A 15,861-nucleotide genomic window follows, 5' to 3' on the forward strand; every position below is an offset into this window, starting at 1 on the left:
CACTGCCAGTATTAAGGGGGCAGCCTACCCATAAATTTCATATGGCATTCAATTGACCGTAACTTTGGTGTTTCTCAATGGATTTGAGTGAAATTTTGACCACACACTCCTGCCACTATGCTGGCCCTCAGGACATGATTTACAAGTTCTTGCGCCTCGCTGACAGGCTTTCCAGGCCGGAAAAACTCAAATTTCCGGCATAGTGCCACGGTGTGCGAGCCACCCAGGAGCCAAACAAATGCATTTACAATTTTTTCACATTTTCGTGCTCATTCTGTTCGTGCGCGGGACTCAAACCTAGAACAAGTCCAGAAGCAGCCATGGGTGATGGGGTAGGGCCCCTCCACGAGGCCCTGGAATCTGTCACATTGGAACGAGTGGGCGTTCTCTCACACACTCCCACAGACCCAAGTCAATTTTTGATTTTTTTTAGGTTTAGCACATGCTACGAGGTCGTACCTTTGATACAACATCCAGTGCTGGGACCTCCACAGCAAGCCATTTCCACAGCGCTGCACACCAAATCCAGGATACCCTCAGAAACCGGCAAAGACTACCACTCACGTTTCACTACTGCCTAGTACTGAATCCTACCTGACTTCTTGACACGACTCAAACTTGCCAAAGTCACTAAATCAACGTCAACTACAATAATCAAGCCACATATCTGCAACGTCACGAGGGTGCTGGCAAAAGTCCTGCTGCACGGCGGCGGGCTTCGCCCGCCGCCGTGCAGCCCAATACGTGGCTCAAAAACCTGATTTTTTGGACTTGGAGCAAAATTCTGCACACTTTCACGTGTTTCCATGATACGACAAGTTGCGCACGGTCTGCTCACATTCAAATACAGTGCTGCCAACAAATGACAGCGTGCAACAAAAAAATCTTTCCTTGCAAGGGCACATTTTCGGCCATAACTCTTGAACGGCTGGTCAGATCGGGACACAATTTTCAGAGAATTTGCAGCTATTCATGTTCTTTCAACTGACGTAGCACTCAATATGAATTTACAAATTCGATTTTTCAGCGAAGCATGTACTTCAGCATAGATTCACGCACCCATGCTTCACTGCCAGTATTAAGGAAGAGTGTGCCTTCATAGAGCACCGCATTTTCCCAGTTACACGCCGCACTTTTAACATTCTCAATTCGCCCCATTAAAGTCAGTGCGGCATGAGCTAAAACGGTCAAATGAATGGTGATATTGTAGGGTGTATGTCAGTATTTCATGACAAATAATATGGTTGCGGCTTATGGCGCAATGCGGCTTTTGCTCTGGAAAATACAGTTCATGCGCAGTGAGTTGTGCTACACTAAGTCATGCACATGTATTCTCCTCTTCCTTCCGCTGTCCCCAGATATCGATGAATGCACGAGCCGGACTCATGATTGCCATGGCGACGCCGTGTGCATGGATACGTGGGGATCTTACACGTGTCATTGCAAACCAGGCTATACTGGGTGCGGACGAGCATGCACACGTAAGTTATGATGTCATGCACACGTAAGTTATGATGTCATGCACACGTAAGTTATGATGTCATGCACACGTAAGTTATGATGTAATGACGAGTATGCACACGTAAGTTATGATGTCATGATTTAGTATGCACACATAAGTTATGATGTCATGATTCTAGTGTGCACACGTAAGTTATGATGTCATGATTTAGTATGCACACGTAAGTTATGATGTCATGATTCTAGTGTGCAATTTCCATGAAAAAAACTTTATGTTAAGGCATACATGTACACACGTAAAATTTGAGCAGATCACCTAACGGATATAACCGTTTGGCTGGTTTGGTTAGCTGCTAAGATTCCAACCTATCAGCTGAAACTCTAACCGTTTCAGGCCTACTATCAATCTACATGTACCTGTCTCTTCAAGTCCCTCTGTCTCGATGTCTGGTACTCATACTTTCTCCAAGACTTTTGTCTATTGCATGTACTTACTCAGCCACAAATACCCACAAATACCGCATCATATTGTTTCCCATACTGTTATCATATTTTAAAGTTGACCTCAGATAATGAGCCAGTTTGAAATGTAAAATAGAAGAAGAAAACACTTGCTATCCTGTTACATTCGTGGATAGTTTGCTTCATAACTCGTGTCCATGTGCTCGTATTCTATTTTTATCTTTTAAAGCATTCTTACTTACAAATAGCTTAGGAGCCGGTGAATCATTCATGGTCCACTGCAGAAAGGCTTGGATCCCTGTAGCTATGGTGGACTGCAGAAAGGCTTGGATCCCTGTACCTATGATTCATGGTCCACTGCAGAAAGGCTTGGATCCCTGTACCTATGGTGAAGTAAAAAGAAAGATAACGTAACACATATCGTTTCTCGTGTCTTTTCCTGTTTTATGCCATCTCAGTCAGCCACTATTTCTGCCCTGTCTTCCATCTTGATTACATTGGAAGTACCACGCCAGCATGGCCTTTGGGAACGCTGGACGCTGTCGTTCACGTCACGTGCGCGGACGGCTATGAACTGGTCAAGGGCTCCAGCAGCACATTTACGTACACCTGTACCGAGGTCAACGGTGTGGGATTTTGGCAAGGCGATGCTCGATGCATAAGTAAGTTCATTTCGTAAATGTGTGCAGAGAGAGAGAGAGAAAGAGAGACAGAGAGACAGAGAGAGAGAGACAGAGAGAGAGACCGAGAGACTGAGAGAGAATTGTAAGATTCATTGGTCCAGTCTTTTATGTTGGTGAACCGATTGTGACGGGGGCAACCAAGGTCTTGATCCAGGCACTATTCCATCCAAAAAATAGTTGGAGTAGCATGATGATGCCTTGCTACAGGTCCAAACCACTTTAACTTGATGCGCTTAAGAGTTGAATCAAGGCGTGTGAACAGGCCAATAGCATTTTTGACTTCCTGCTGTACTGATTCATTTGTGCCATGATGATAGTATTTGATGCCAGCAGCTTACACAGATGCTTGGGCTCAGAAGTTTCTAATTCGATAACATGTACATGTACCTTTTCATGCAATTCAAAGGCTGGTGCTGAATTCTTCAAAAAGTCTGAGAATATCGGGAAATGGTGTCCGAAATTAACGAGAGAGCTTGGAAGCTCAGGGCCCTACGCTATGCTTTTTTGCCTTGATGACCTAGACAAAAAAAGCATAGGGATGTTATAAATTCTTTAAAAACTCCTTTTTTTTAAACCTGGGATTCGAACCCGCACTATCGCGCGCCCTGCATGCATCCCCCGATACACTTCGCATACATACTAATTCTTCCAAGTTGTTTCACATTGTGATCTTGCATTTGAAAGCCCTATTTGAATATGCATTGTGGCCAGCCGTCATTGATGGCACGGTACGGTAGGGGATAGGTACGGGACAGGTACGATCGAGGGTAATACGACACCGTCTAGCTGCCCGCAATATTCAAATAGGGCTTTCAAACGCAAGATAATAACGTGAAGCAACTTGGAAGAATGGGTATAAATGCGAAGTGTATGGGGGAATGCATGTAGGGCGATAGTGCGGGTTCGAATCCCAGGATATGCCTGAAAAAAAATAGGAGAATTCAAAAATTTATAACATCCTATGCTTTTTTGCCGTCAGATACGGATAGCGCCAGGCGTGACACAAACACACAAACAAACAAATACCAAATTAAAGCTGTGTGGACCCTGGCTAGCGCCAGACGTTACTGAAGTAACGTCTTCTGCATAGCTACGGGAATAAAGATTGTATCAAGTGGAAAACTACTCTCTGCAATGCATTGTTCTTCAATCATGATTGCTGCAGACATTGATGATTGCCTGTACATCAACTGTAAGAATGGTGGGACATGCGTTGATCAAGTGAACGCATTCTTCTGCGAATGTCTGCCGGCCTTCACGGGAACATACTGCGAACGAGGTAAAGTGGAGCTCACATAGTAGGCAGTCTGCTAGGCAGAATACTTTATTACTAGTAGTACGGACATAGCCTGGGTCGCTGTTGTATTCCTCCATATGGAAGTATGGTTGGATAAGATGTAGATCTACCTGTATGTTACCTTGGATACTAAGGACCTTGGGTACCTAGGTTTTTTTGTTGCCTGATGACTGCGAAAGCATGAAACGTTAGGTAGCAGCAAACAAGCCTTGATTGCCCTTCTTGTTCTGTACCTTGGATACTAATTGCTGGAAGTCAACAAATATTCGGCGCACATTAATTTATTTTCGGCTATTTTTGGCCTGATCATATTATTTTGGTCGAAAATTTGTTGCAGCCGAAATTTTGTTTTACAAGGTGGCAGCAGTACATGCCGAAAATGTATTGCAGCCGAAATGTGTTTTAACCCTGGGAGGCCGAAATTTGAATGGGCCGAAAATTTGTCAACTTACAGTACACTTTCCTTGGATACTAAGCACGCCTTCCTTGGATATTAAGTACACTTTCCTTTTCCCATGGGTGTATGTAGTATCAGAGTTCCACTTCACCACTATAATTTTCTATGCGAAGAACTGGATCAAAAGTCATAGTAATCGAAGTCACATACACACTCACAGAAAAACTGGATTGCAACGCTAATACGTCATTGATCAACACATACTCCTACTTAGTAGAGACATTGTCCGGAGTTTATCCATACTGAAGTATTTTATTGATAAGAAGTACCCCAGACACAGTAAAACATGTTATCTTCGGTGGAACTTTAATTTCGGTGATTTCGGTAGAGAAACCAGCCACCTAAATTTTAGTCACGCCTGACAGGCACTAGAGTATGCACTGTATGTGAAGGAAAAGCTGGTCACCTCATTCTACATTACACCTGAATCCTATCAGGTGCCTGGCACCGAAATTTTAATAAACCCAAAACAACATGTTTTACAGAACAAAGTATACTTTCGCCGCTGACGATATACATCCTGTCAGAGTTCCACTGTCCTGAACTCACCCATTGGACTTCTGCTATTCATTCTCTGCTTTGCAGAAATCGAGGAGTGTGCCAGTCAGCCGTATCGCTACGGCGGATCGTGCGCGGACAACTTGGACGGCTACCTGTGTGAGAGCAACACAGGGTTTGGTGAAGGAATCTGTAATTTCGGTAAGATGATTTTGATGCTATAGTCTTAGAAGTTGGCAACAGTGCTCACCATCAGCGTGACCTATTTCTTATGTACAGATCGACACACTCGGCAAACCCCTGCAAGAAAGCACCACTCCCTGCTCAATACACGGTGTATTGAGCAGGGAGTGGTGCTTTCTTGCAGGTCTGCCGAGTGGAAGGTGCGACGTGCTCCTCGTGTGCTCTGGATGGCAGTCGTGAGTCAGTCAAGTGTCAAGTTCGGCAAGAAGCGTGTGTTCCTAGTTGGAACAATCAACTTCATGACTATTACCGCCGAAATCGCAACTTCTAAGTTCAGATCTACACAGTTTACAAAACTTTGACCTGTTTGTGGTATTCCTTTTTGCTTCATCAGCCATTATGCGATACCGTCACGACTGCTTTGGCAAGATGCAATCATTTTGAAGACTTTGAGTGTTGTCTTCACTCCTCCTGGCTGCCCGTCCTCGTGCAAAATAATTATACACAGCACGTCGTATTTGTGTGTGTGTGTGCGGGCGCCCACGTGTGTGACCGGGCATGTGCGTGCATGTGTGTATGTGGGCGTTCTCGTGTCTGTATGTGGTGAAATTGGACAAGAAATATTTGTTGGACAACATGTTATTGGATTGTGTCTAACTTTTCTCTTTCTAGGACCACCACTTATGGATCCAAACATACCATTTGAGGATCCCATGGCCCCAGAACTACCACCACCTCTACCAAATCCTCCACTTCCACCATTTGGTCCACTTCCACCACCACACATTCACACAACCCCCGTACTACCTCCTCCAATGCTTCCCGAGCTACCACCCCTCATTTTACCCGAACCACCACCCCCAGTTTCACCGGAATTGCCGCCACCTCCGCCCCCAATTGTATATGAATTCCCACCCCCAGTCCTACCAGAAATGCCACCAAACCCGCCAGATTATCCACATCCAAATCCACCAGATATGCCACACGGCCATCCACATCCACACGGCCATCCACATCCACACGGCCATCCACATTCACATCCAAATCCGCCACCTGTCATGTATCCTCCGCCGGGTGCGACGTCACCTCCCGTCATAACGGTGGTGGAAGTTGAGCGGGGCACGGGCTGGATACACTGGGGAATGGCTGTGATCGGCACGGATAATCAAGCCACCTTGCTTCTGGCCTTGGTCTTGCTGTTCTTGGTCGATCTCATCATCGTTCTCATTATCTACTTGTTTCTACAACGCCAGAAAGCTACGATCGCGGTTGAAGAACGTGAGTATGGGCATGCGGTCAACCCTGTGAATTCCAACCTTCAGTATAGCAAGTCTCAAGTAATGGTAAAATCGTAGTGCCTAGTGCCTTTCAACTTCAAAAATAACAATAACCACAGTCCATTCATCGCAAACTGGCCAGCTGGCTTTTGAAAGTCGGATTTGGGCCGAATTAAGGATAAAAAACCCACTTTAAATCTCAAAAATCTGGGTTTTGGATCTACTCCTCCATAAATTTTGCCATGGCATACCTGTCCTAATTTTGTAAAACATGGCTGAATCTGTTCTTGGACTTTTTCTGGCCTCAAATGTGGCAAGGAGTAAACGCACGGGTCACACAATGCAGGATGTACTGTTGTTTTCAAGATATCTACAACTATGTGAGAGAGACACCAAAAAGTTAGGGTGCCAGTTTCCAATGAATGGACTGTAGAGAAAGAAAGGGGACGGACATAATGGTACGAGTTATGACTACCTGTCCACCAAAGTGACCAGATCATAAAACATTCAGCAAGTCGCACTCGCAAATCGCACTCACGAGCCTCACTCGGAAATCGCACTCACGAGTCTCACTCGCAAATCGCACTCACGAGTCTCACTCGCAAATCGCACTCACGAGTCTCACTCGCAAATCGCACTCACGAGTCTCACTCGCAAATCGAACTCATGAGTCTCACTCGCAAATCACACTCACGAGTCTCACTCGCAAATCGCACTCACGAGTCTCACTCGCAAATCGAACTCACGAGTCATAACTCGCACCATTTTGTCCTTCTCCTTGTTTTATCCATGATTACATTGGCTCACCCTTCAAGTTCCACTGGTAAATGACGGAGCTTTTCCCGTGCACTATCTATAGGTCATTATTCTGAAATTTGACTGCATCAAGGAATTGGTACAGTCTGTACCAAGGAAATAAACCAAAATAATGTGCATCAATCCTGACAAAGACTGGATAAAAGTCAAAAGTCAGTGTTGTGTCATGACTGCGGTCAATCTGGCTGTGCTCTAGTACTGGTATGCCTAAGCCGTGTACAAGTCTTATGTGTGCCGTGCATGGAACGTAGCTGCTCTGTCAGCTTTTTATTCCTCTCCCTCTCTCTCTACATATATAGCCAGTTGTCTAAGGTCCTCAGGCTGTTTACAGTGCTCTATGTCCAGTGGACAGAGCCAGTAATACAAAGATCACACAGCAATGAAGCAAACAATTTTTTTGTCCGTCGTTACTCAGAGTTTCGTGCGAAACACTCATGACACAGATCTCTCTCTATATATTATTATTATTATTTGCATTTTTGCGTCATCGTCAATCAAATGATTGATGATTTCGCTTATGCTGAGTGGTGGTAAACAGAAATCAAATAGGCTGATGTCAAAGCAGAAAACAATATGAAGGACGGAAAAAGAACTATAATATTATATAATATACAAGTATACTCAATAGAGTCAATAATCAATCCTCATTTATACTATGCTTTCACTGTAGCACGAGATGTGCTGGAAATTGTTCCCGAGACACAAGACGCCGTCATGCAAAGTGAGTTTGACTTGAGAATGACCCGAGATGATCGCATATTTCTTGCTGGCGGGACCACACGCAGTTTGTCAGTCAACTCTTCATCATCGTCTGAATCATCTCCGGAGCGTGACATGACATCACTCGAGTCTGGCGTAGGTAAGTAGCATGGCCATGGGGGAGGGCGATTCCCCTAAGGGCCCGGTCCCACATGCACTTGAGAATTGCGGATCCGCTGCATGCAGCGGTGTCGCAACAGCGTGTATCACCATGGAAACTGCGAGTAGCGGAACTTCCGTCGTGGCGGAAAGTTCAAATCCGCTACTCCAAAATTTTTGGAGCGTACTCTCCTGCGGAAGTTCCGCTCCTGCGACACTCCGACATAGTGAGCGATTTGTGTTGTTCGATTTTATTTTCGATCATGAAGTGGACAGTTTGACTTTAGTCAGAGCAGCTACGGCTGCAGTTGTACATGTATGTTGAAGTCTAGACTCATTTGGCCACGGGATGAAGAGAGATACGGAGCGATAGGTGGATGCCGAGAAACTGAAACCGATGGCTGCGGCATCGACCAAAGACCAAATCCCGGACCCATGAGCCGCCAAGCATGGCCATCATGTAAAACTACGTAGGGGGACCAATGCAAAAAAAACAAAAAACAAAAAAAAAATTGAGCTTGAGAGCAGTTGAGTATTTCGGAGCTCCTGTGATGGAGACTGTAAACTGCCACTTTCCTTGTCGACGGAGCATCGAACACTTGGACATTGCCAAGGCCATAGCTTCCTCCGGATACGAGCTAACTCTGGTCATCCAGATCGATCTTTAGAGCCGGCCGGGGGTGTGTGTTCTCACCCTGTCCAATTTCGACATTAGAAATCGTCTCGTGGAGAGTGGACTGGAACTAAAAGGAGAGCGGGTGAGTGTCCTGCCGGGTGATGGCTCACTGTCTTCGTGTCATGTCCTTGTGTATGGCTGTGCACCCAATCTGCATGACGGTCACATTGCCTCAGCATTGGCTGAGTTTGGGCAACTTGTCGGGATAATTGAGAGAGAAAGCCTCACCCATGAGGGCGTAAAAATCCTCACGGGGACTCGACGTGCACTTGTGGTGCTCCAGAAACCCGTACCGTGCAAACTACGCATATCCCGTACATTACACCGCACGTACCACCGCGGGCAACAGCAGACCTGCTTTCGCTGTCATGCTTCTAATCACATGGCCAGAGACTGCCCGAAAAAGGCGACTGCAGCCAGCAGCACTGGGGCCCGATCGTACGCACATGCAGTTCACTCTGTCAGTATGAGCCAACAGCAACAGCAACACGATGCAGAATGCGTACAAGTAGACACCCAGCAGGACCAGGAGCGCCAGCAGCAGCCTTCGCCGCCTCCACAGCAGGAGCTGCAGCGTCAGCAGTCGCCTCCACAGGAGAACGGTGTCTCATCCCAGCAACCCCGTCCTGTAGGCACAACATTGCCGTCCAAAATACCTGTGCCCCATCCAGCGCGCCTGCAGGCCCCGGTCACGACACCCGTCATGCCTGCATTTCCCAAAGCACGTGGCAAAGCTGGCCACTCGTCTCCAGATGAGGCTGGTTTTGTCCTGGCAACAGGAAAACATACGTTCACTCCCAAAGTTCTGACCGGCACGCGTCCCCCATCCCCGGACCCTCAAGTCGCCTGGGCACACCAAGCCTCAGCGCGTGAGATGCAGCAAGTGGCTGATCGAGTGAACAGCCGCAGAAGCAGCCGCTAAGTAGATAAGTAAACTTTCTGTTTTGTGTTTGGTGCAGTCTTATGTCAGGATGCCCCCTTTCCTTCTCTAATATTACCACATTTACTCTTAATCCCAATGCCAATTCATTTTTCCCTCGCGCTATTGTGCAACCCCCCGCACCACAGCTGCGTCTACTGGGTGAGATTCGAGTCGGTTTCTTAAACATCTGCAGTCTTCGACACAAGGTTGCAGAGCTAGAAGACCTTATTAACCTGCATATGTGGGATGTAATTGCCCTTTGCGAGACGTGGTTGAACAGCACCATATCTGATAAGGAGATCCACATTCCTGGTTACTGTGTTGTCCGCTGCGACCGCTATGGCCGCCAGGGAGGAGGAGTATGCATTTTCTACAAATCAACGCTCCCTGTGTCTCACCGTCCTAATATCCACGTAGACGGCCTTGAAGGCACCTGGATTTCGGTAAACAGACGTGGTCGCCAGCATCTCATAGGCTGCATGTACCGCCCGCCCGACTCAACAGTCACCTATTGGGAAAGACTTGATGGAGCGCTTCATAAAGCAGCATTGTTGACACCATCTATGACTGTGCTTGGAGACTTCAATGTCGATGTCGGAGCCGGCACAACATCCCCGCACTATCAGCGCTTCTCAGATTTGGTAGCATCTTATGGCCTCAGAAACCTGGTCACAACTGCCACTAGGACCACACCCCAGTGCCCCAATGGCAAGATCATCGATTTGATCCTCACAAGTTGCGATGATGCCCGAAGTTGCGCCGTAGTGCCGTCTACCCTCAGCGACCATGATGCCGTTCAGGTCCTCTTGGGCCTGCACGTTCAAGTGCCCAGACAAGCATGTAACTCGAGGAAGCCATTCCGCAACGTACGTAGAATCCACATACCTGATTTCCGAGACGACCTTGATGCAGCACACCTTGATACCTGGCCCCCGGACACTACAGTTGATGACATGTGGTCAATTTGGCACTACAAACTCTTGGCGATCCTCGACAAGCATGCTCCTCTCCAGTGTTCTTCTGCCAAGCGGAAGCAGCTACCACCCTGGTCGGATCGGCACCTCTTCCAGCTCACCCAGCACAAGAATCGGCTGCATAGGCGGTGGCGGGGAGACAAAGCAAACGCTGCGCTCCACACTGCATTCAAGCGCGCCCGTGCGGAAGCTAGAAATGCATACCGACAGAAGCGAAACACTTACTTCCAGGGACAATGTACAGCAAACGCAGGAAACACCAAGAAGCTTTGGCGTACCATTAACAAAGTCACCTGTAGAGACCGTCCCCATGTTGAACCCTCTTGTACGATCGAAGATGTCGCCTCAGCCTTCCACAAGGTGGTTACTGATGACTGTCGACCGCAAACGTTGTCTGCTCCCCTCGGGCCTCCACCCCGCACTTCCCTCCCCAAGTTCTCACACGTCAGTATCGGTGCTGTTGAACGGCTACTCCAGCAAGTTAATCCCGCGAAGGCAACAGGCAGCGATGGCGTACCAGGGGCAGTCCTCAAACTCTGCTCTGACGTCTTGGCGCCGTCTGTCACTAGCCTGTTCAATGCCTCGCTGTCGTGCGGACATGTGCCCTCGGCGTTCAAGCTAGCTAATGTCATCCCACTGCATAAATCTGGTGATCCATCGCTGCCAACTAACTTCCGCCCTGTATCCCTTCTACCCATACTCTCCAAGCTGCTAGAGAAGTTGGTTCAGAAGGAGCTCATCACCTTCCTGGACATAACAGCATCGTTACCAACAACCCAGTTTGCGTTCAGGCGTGGCCACTCTACCGAAGACGCATTAGTCCTTATGTCAAACCGCATCCTGACAGCCAAGGATCAGGGCCTATTCACAGGTGTATGCCTGTTAGACATGTCCAAAGCCTTCGATAAAGTCCAACATGACAAGCTATTGCAGGATCTCCACAGTGTTGGGGTGTCCGGTACTGCCTTGGACTGGTTCGCCAGCTACCTATCCGGTCGCACTCAACGTGTCTGTCTGGGGTCGCGGACTAGCTCTATATCAGCTTGCACGAGTGGTGTCCCCCAAGGTTCGGTGCTGGGCCCCATTCTGTTCAGCCTTTACACCCGCGAGGTCCCCGCTGTAGTTGGCCGGTCCGAGTCAGTTCAATTCGCGGACGACATTGCGCTCGCGTGCAGCCGGCGAACAGCACAGGAGGTATCCGATGTCTTATCTGCTTCTGTTTCAATCCTTGCAGACTGGCTGAAGGATCGAGGCCTGATCCTCAATGCTGGCAAGAGCCAAGTCGTGCCAATTCCTGCCGGCCGTCAGCACACAGCGGATCTACAGGTCGTCTGCCATGACACTTCACTGCCTAGTGTGCCAAGTGCTCGTTATCTTGGCGCCACAATCGATTCCGGCATGTCCTGGCACGCCCACATTGCCAAATGTTCTGCACGCGTGTCGCAGAAGATCGGAGCACTCTGGCGAATGCGCCGCTGCCTGAATCACCAGTCACGCATGACCTACTTTAGATCGCTGATCATGTCTGACCTGCTGTATGCCTCAAACGCGTACTCTAGCTCACTGCAAAGAAGGTACCTCGACCGTCTACAGGTCCTGCAGAACAGCGGGGCTCGTGCTGTCTTTGGCCGCCCTCCGTGGTCGTCTGCCCGCGACCTGCTGGAGCGCATTGCAGTGTTCCGTGTGGCAGAAGTCTTCAATCAGAAGCTAGCATACCTGGTGTGGCCCTGTCGTTATGCACTGGCAAGTCCAGAGTTGCAAGCGCTGCTAACCCCCACTGCACCCGGCCCTACTCGGCTCCAATCTGCCATGGGCCTGTGCGTGCCAGTTTCCCGTTCGGTTGCGGGGCGGGGGCGCTTTGCTTGCAAGGGTGCTGTATTATGGAATGCCCTCCCTAGCGACATCCGTGCCATCCATCACGCTCGGCAGTTTCGCACGCAGGTAATCCCCTACACCTGCGCCCTGTAGATGTCGACAAGCGAAATCTGATTTTTTCTGTTCTCTTTCTGTTGTACCCGATCTCCCTCTGATGTACCGCTGACTCCACGTTGAAGATCAAAGTATTTGAATTCTCATTCTCATTATGATTTTCATATTCGCTTTCATGTTATTGGGTTCTATGCCCGTTTGAACTTGCGAATCAAAATAAATACAAACAAACAAACAAACAAACAATGTGATGTAGGTGTGGCAGGAGCGATACATGTACTACTATTACCAGTATCTGTAGCAGGTATCATTGGTTATCGTCGACGTGCTGCTCAACAAGTTCGTACTAGTATTCAGTAACAAAATGTTGCTGCGGTCTCCATTGCCTGTCGACAACGTCTCGCCAATCGACCTCTACCCTACGGAAAATCCATTCTTTCAGATTATACAGAACAAAGACTCAAAGTCAACAATACCGAACCCACGACATGTAGCTAATGCTTGATACTCAACAAAAACAACGATCTGTCCAACACCTAGTATCTACATCAACAGTACATCAGTGCTGCGTTGATGTGTCCACAAAGGACGAAACAGTTCTGTCCACAGACACAGTACAGCATACTGTACACCATCAGTACAGTACGTGCACGCGTACTTCGAAGTGAAAGCATGCTTGAGTTGCAGGAGAGCTGCTGCACTGAATTTTTTGGAAGTCAGAGCTAGAGAGGCGTGCTTGCTTCGTTCGCGCGCCGTGCACGCGTGAGCATGTGAGACCACGCGAGCATTTTGTCGCAGGAGAGGTGCGACACCACTCCCACAAAACCTTGTCGCACCAGCGGATCCGCCACTGCATGAGGGACCGGGCCCTAACAGTAACACCATGCAACGTTGAACTCGGATGCTTATGTTGATGTTGATCTGTTTACATTGGTGGACAGTTGGTCATAACTCGTAACATTTTTTCTTTCTCCTTGTTCATCATGCAAAGTGAACGTTTATTTGTTCTCCCTCTACACAATCTCCTATGCGCCGCATTATCTACAGCACAACCTGTAACTAAAGACCACCATGACTAGCGACCAGCCTGGTACTACAGACCACTCCGCCAGCCATAGACCGTCTCACATTCATATTAATTTGGTTCTGTGGTGCAAACCTCTAACTAAGGACCACCTGCCACTAAAGACCTCTTTCTCTGGCTCCAAGGGGTGGACGTTAGTCACAGGTTTTGCTGTACATGATCACAGGTCCTACTACAGTACCCTGTCTCCTTTTGTCATCATTCTCTCGAATCTCTTCATGTGTTCTTTTTCTCTATACCCGCTACGCCTTGGTGTGTGCAGTAGGTGTCGAGGACATCACGGGAAAACGTGTAGATTTCGTCGAATATGAGGATCCCAACGATTATAGTGAATCAGCAATTATGTAAGCAAACTTCCAAGGTAGGGCAAATTCGTGTATGTTCGGGGATGCAACATTATTTTGATATCCCTGGGTCATGTTTTGTGGCGACTCTTTAGTTTTTTAGTGAAATTCTTTTGGAAATGCGTTGATTGTACTTTAGGCTAAGTTTAGCCCCGCTGGTGCTCACTGAGTGCACCAAAGTGGTCGCCCGCTGATGCGAATGCGTGTGCTTCATGTATTTATTATTCCTTTTTTTTTTTTACACTCTTACCATATGCAGATTGAACACGAGCGAGAATCGCCCCCTGCCTACTGAACCAAACTGATCTCGGGCATCGGTTGTGTGGCACATCTACTAACCCAAACTTCACCACCAGCAAGCACTATCTGCACTAAAAACACCATGCCAATTGAATTCAAACTAACCGAATGAAAAATGCAGGAGGGACTATACTGTCATACCCACGCAAACGTATTGCAGCCCACGCACTATGAATCCAATTATTTCGAAGCCTGCAAGAACTGTTATTCACCAGTGTCTAGTTTCAACCACCACTAGCGCGGAGCAAGCTGTCAACAACTCCCCCTCCCTATGTGTCCCAATGCAATTACCATTATTAATTTTGTAGAATCTGATTGCAGTCTTTCTCCTTATGCTGGTATATGCTTTGTGGATAGACGGAGACCAAGAAGTTAGTATTGATTTGGATTGTGCGCAATGACCTTCGCATGGGAGCATGAACCGCATACTTGCTTTGTTGGTGCGGTAATGAATGTAATAGGGCCGGGTTGTGTGGTCCATACGGGTGTGTTCGATTTAGACAATCTACATGTACGTATCCTGATGGTTCTGGTTGGGTAGGTTTGAGGGATGATAGTGACCCTCAATTAGAATAAGTGAATCTTGAAGACATGATGGTCTATTAGATAAGGTTTTCTTGGCCCACATATTTGTACTTCTTTGAAGTATCTCCAATAGCAATTGTCCGTTGAATGGTTGTCAGGCCATAAAACTCCGATTAGCCCTTACTTCCTCGGTTCACGTCTTGTGTACTTATATATCTCCACTACAGCAGTACAGGCATTGAGCATTCTGCATACTAGAAGGGCACACTGCCCCTGTGTATCTCCAATACTAAATTTAATAATGGCAGCCGTTCCTTGGTTCACTCTGAAGTTGGGGCATATTCAACAATTCCAATGGTAGTGCGACGAGAAAGTTTCGCAAGAGACCGCATCAAAATGTCATACTTGTAGTATTGAGAGATTTAGATTACCTACCCTGAAAACTGACTAGCAAGATTCCTAATGTTTTGCACATGAGCTGCCAAGCGCGAGTACAGTACACAGCCAAAATACGCTAGTAATCAGTTAGCAATGGAACTTCAGCTGACACCGCTCAACGTTGCCCACGGAGTTCAAAACCCATGTATTATTAATGTGCCTCCCTTTCTTTTTCTCTCCCTACCTCCTTTCCCTCTCTGACAGCATCTTTCTTTTTTTTTCCCCTTTTTAGCTTGCCGTGGTTGGCTATCACCTGACCTCTCATGTTTATTGGCAGTCTTCGGACGGGCCAGGAGATGTTGAATAAATAAATAAATAAATAAATAAAACAGTATCATGGCCGATTTCCCTTCAGTAGAATGATATTTTCGCCGAATCTCTCCAAGTGATTCACTAGCCACTAGTACTGCATCAATGGTGCAGGTCTGGGGATTGATATAAAAATTGACTTGTCGAATGGTCTAATGATTCGGCAAGCATGCACAAATCGCAATGGACAAAGTGCTAGTTCAAAGTATGTCAGATATCATTGTTGTCACTTGGAGGTTCATTCGCAGAGCGAACCATTGAGAAACATGTTCACATTCATTACTTCTAAAAGCACGAAGACACCCTATCGGCCATCGGTATGGGTATATAGCCACCGCCATTGTTGCGTTCTAGTTCACTGACGATCG

At 47.3% G+C, this 15,861-nt stretch overlaps 1 protein-coding gene across 4 annotated transcripts in view; it reads left to right on the top strand.

The window, feature by feature from the left end:
- LOC135825623 (neurogenic locus notch homolog protein 2-like) overlaps nucleotides 1-15,059 on the top strand; it is a 29,570-nt gene extending 14,511 nt beyond the window's left edge. Inside the window, exons 8-15 of one of the 4 annotated variants that reach the window (XM_065338233.1) lie at nucleotides 1,359-1,481; nucleotides 2,382-2,585; nucleotides 3,772-3,885; nucleotides 4,946-5,059; nucleotides 5,714-6,319; nucleotides 7,805-7,993; nucleotides 13,843-13,938; nucleotides 14,181-15,059. In XM_065338233.1, the coding sequence (XP_065194305.1) occupies nucleotides 1,359-1,481; nucleotides 2,382-2,585; nucleotides 3,772-3,885; nucleotides 4,946-5,059; nucleotides 5,714-6,319; nucleotides 7,805-7,993; nucleotides 13,843-13,925 (1,433 nt within the window). In that variant the 3' untranslated portion in view covers nucleotides 13,926-13,938; nucleotides 14,181-15,059. Of the gene's footprint in view, nucleotides 1-1,358; nucleotides 1,482-2,381; nucleotides 2,586-3,771; nucleotides 3,886-4,945; nucleotides 5,060-5,713; nucleotides 6,320-7,804; nucleotides 7,994-13,839; nucleotides 13,939-14,180 lie in introns of all 4 variants that reach the window. The other 3 variants (XM_065338231.1, XM_065338230.1, XM_065338229.1) reach the window with 3 other exon arrangements.
- Nucleotides 15,060-15,861: the final 802 nt, after the last annotated feature.

The sequence above is a fragment of the Sycon ciliatum genome, chromosome 10 (genome assembly GCF_964019385.1).
Source record: "Sycon ciliatum chromosome 10, ocSycCili1.1, whole genome shotgun sequence".
NCBI lineage: Eukaryota > Metazoa > Porifera > Calcarea > Leucosolenida > Sycettidae > Sycon > Sycon ciliatum.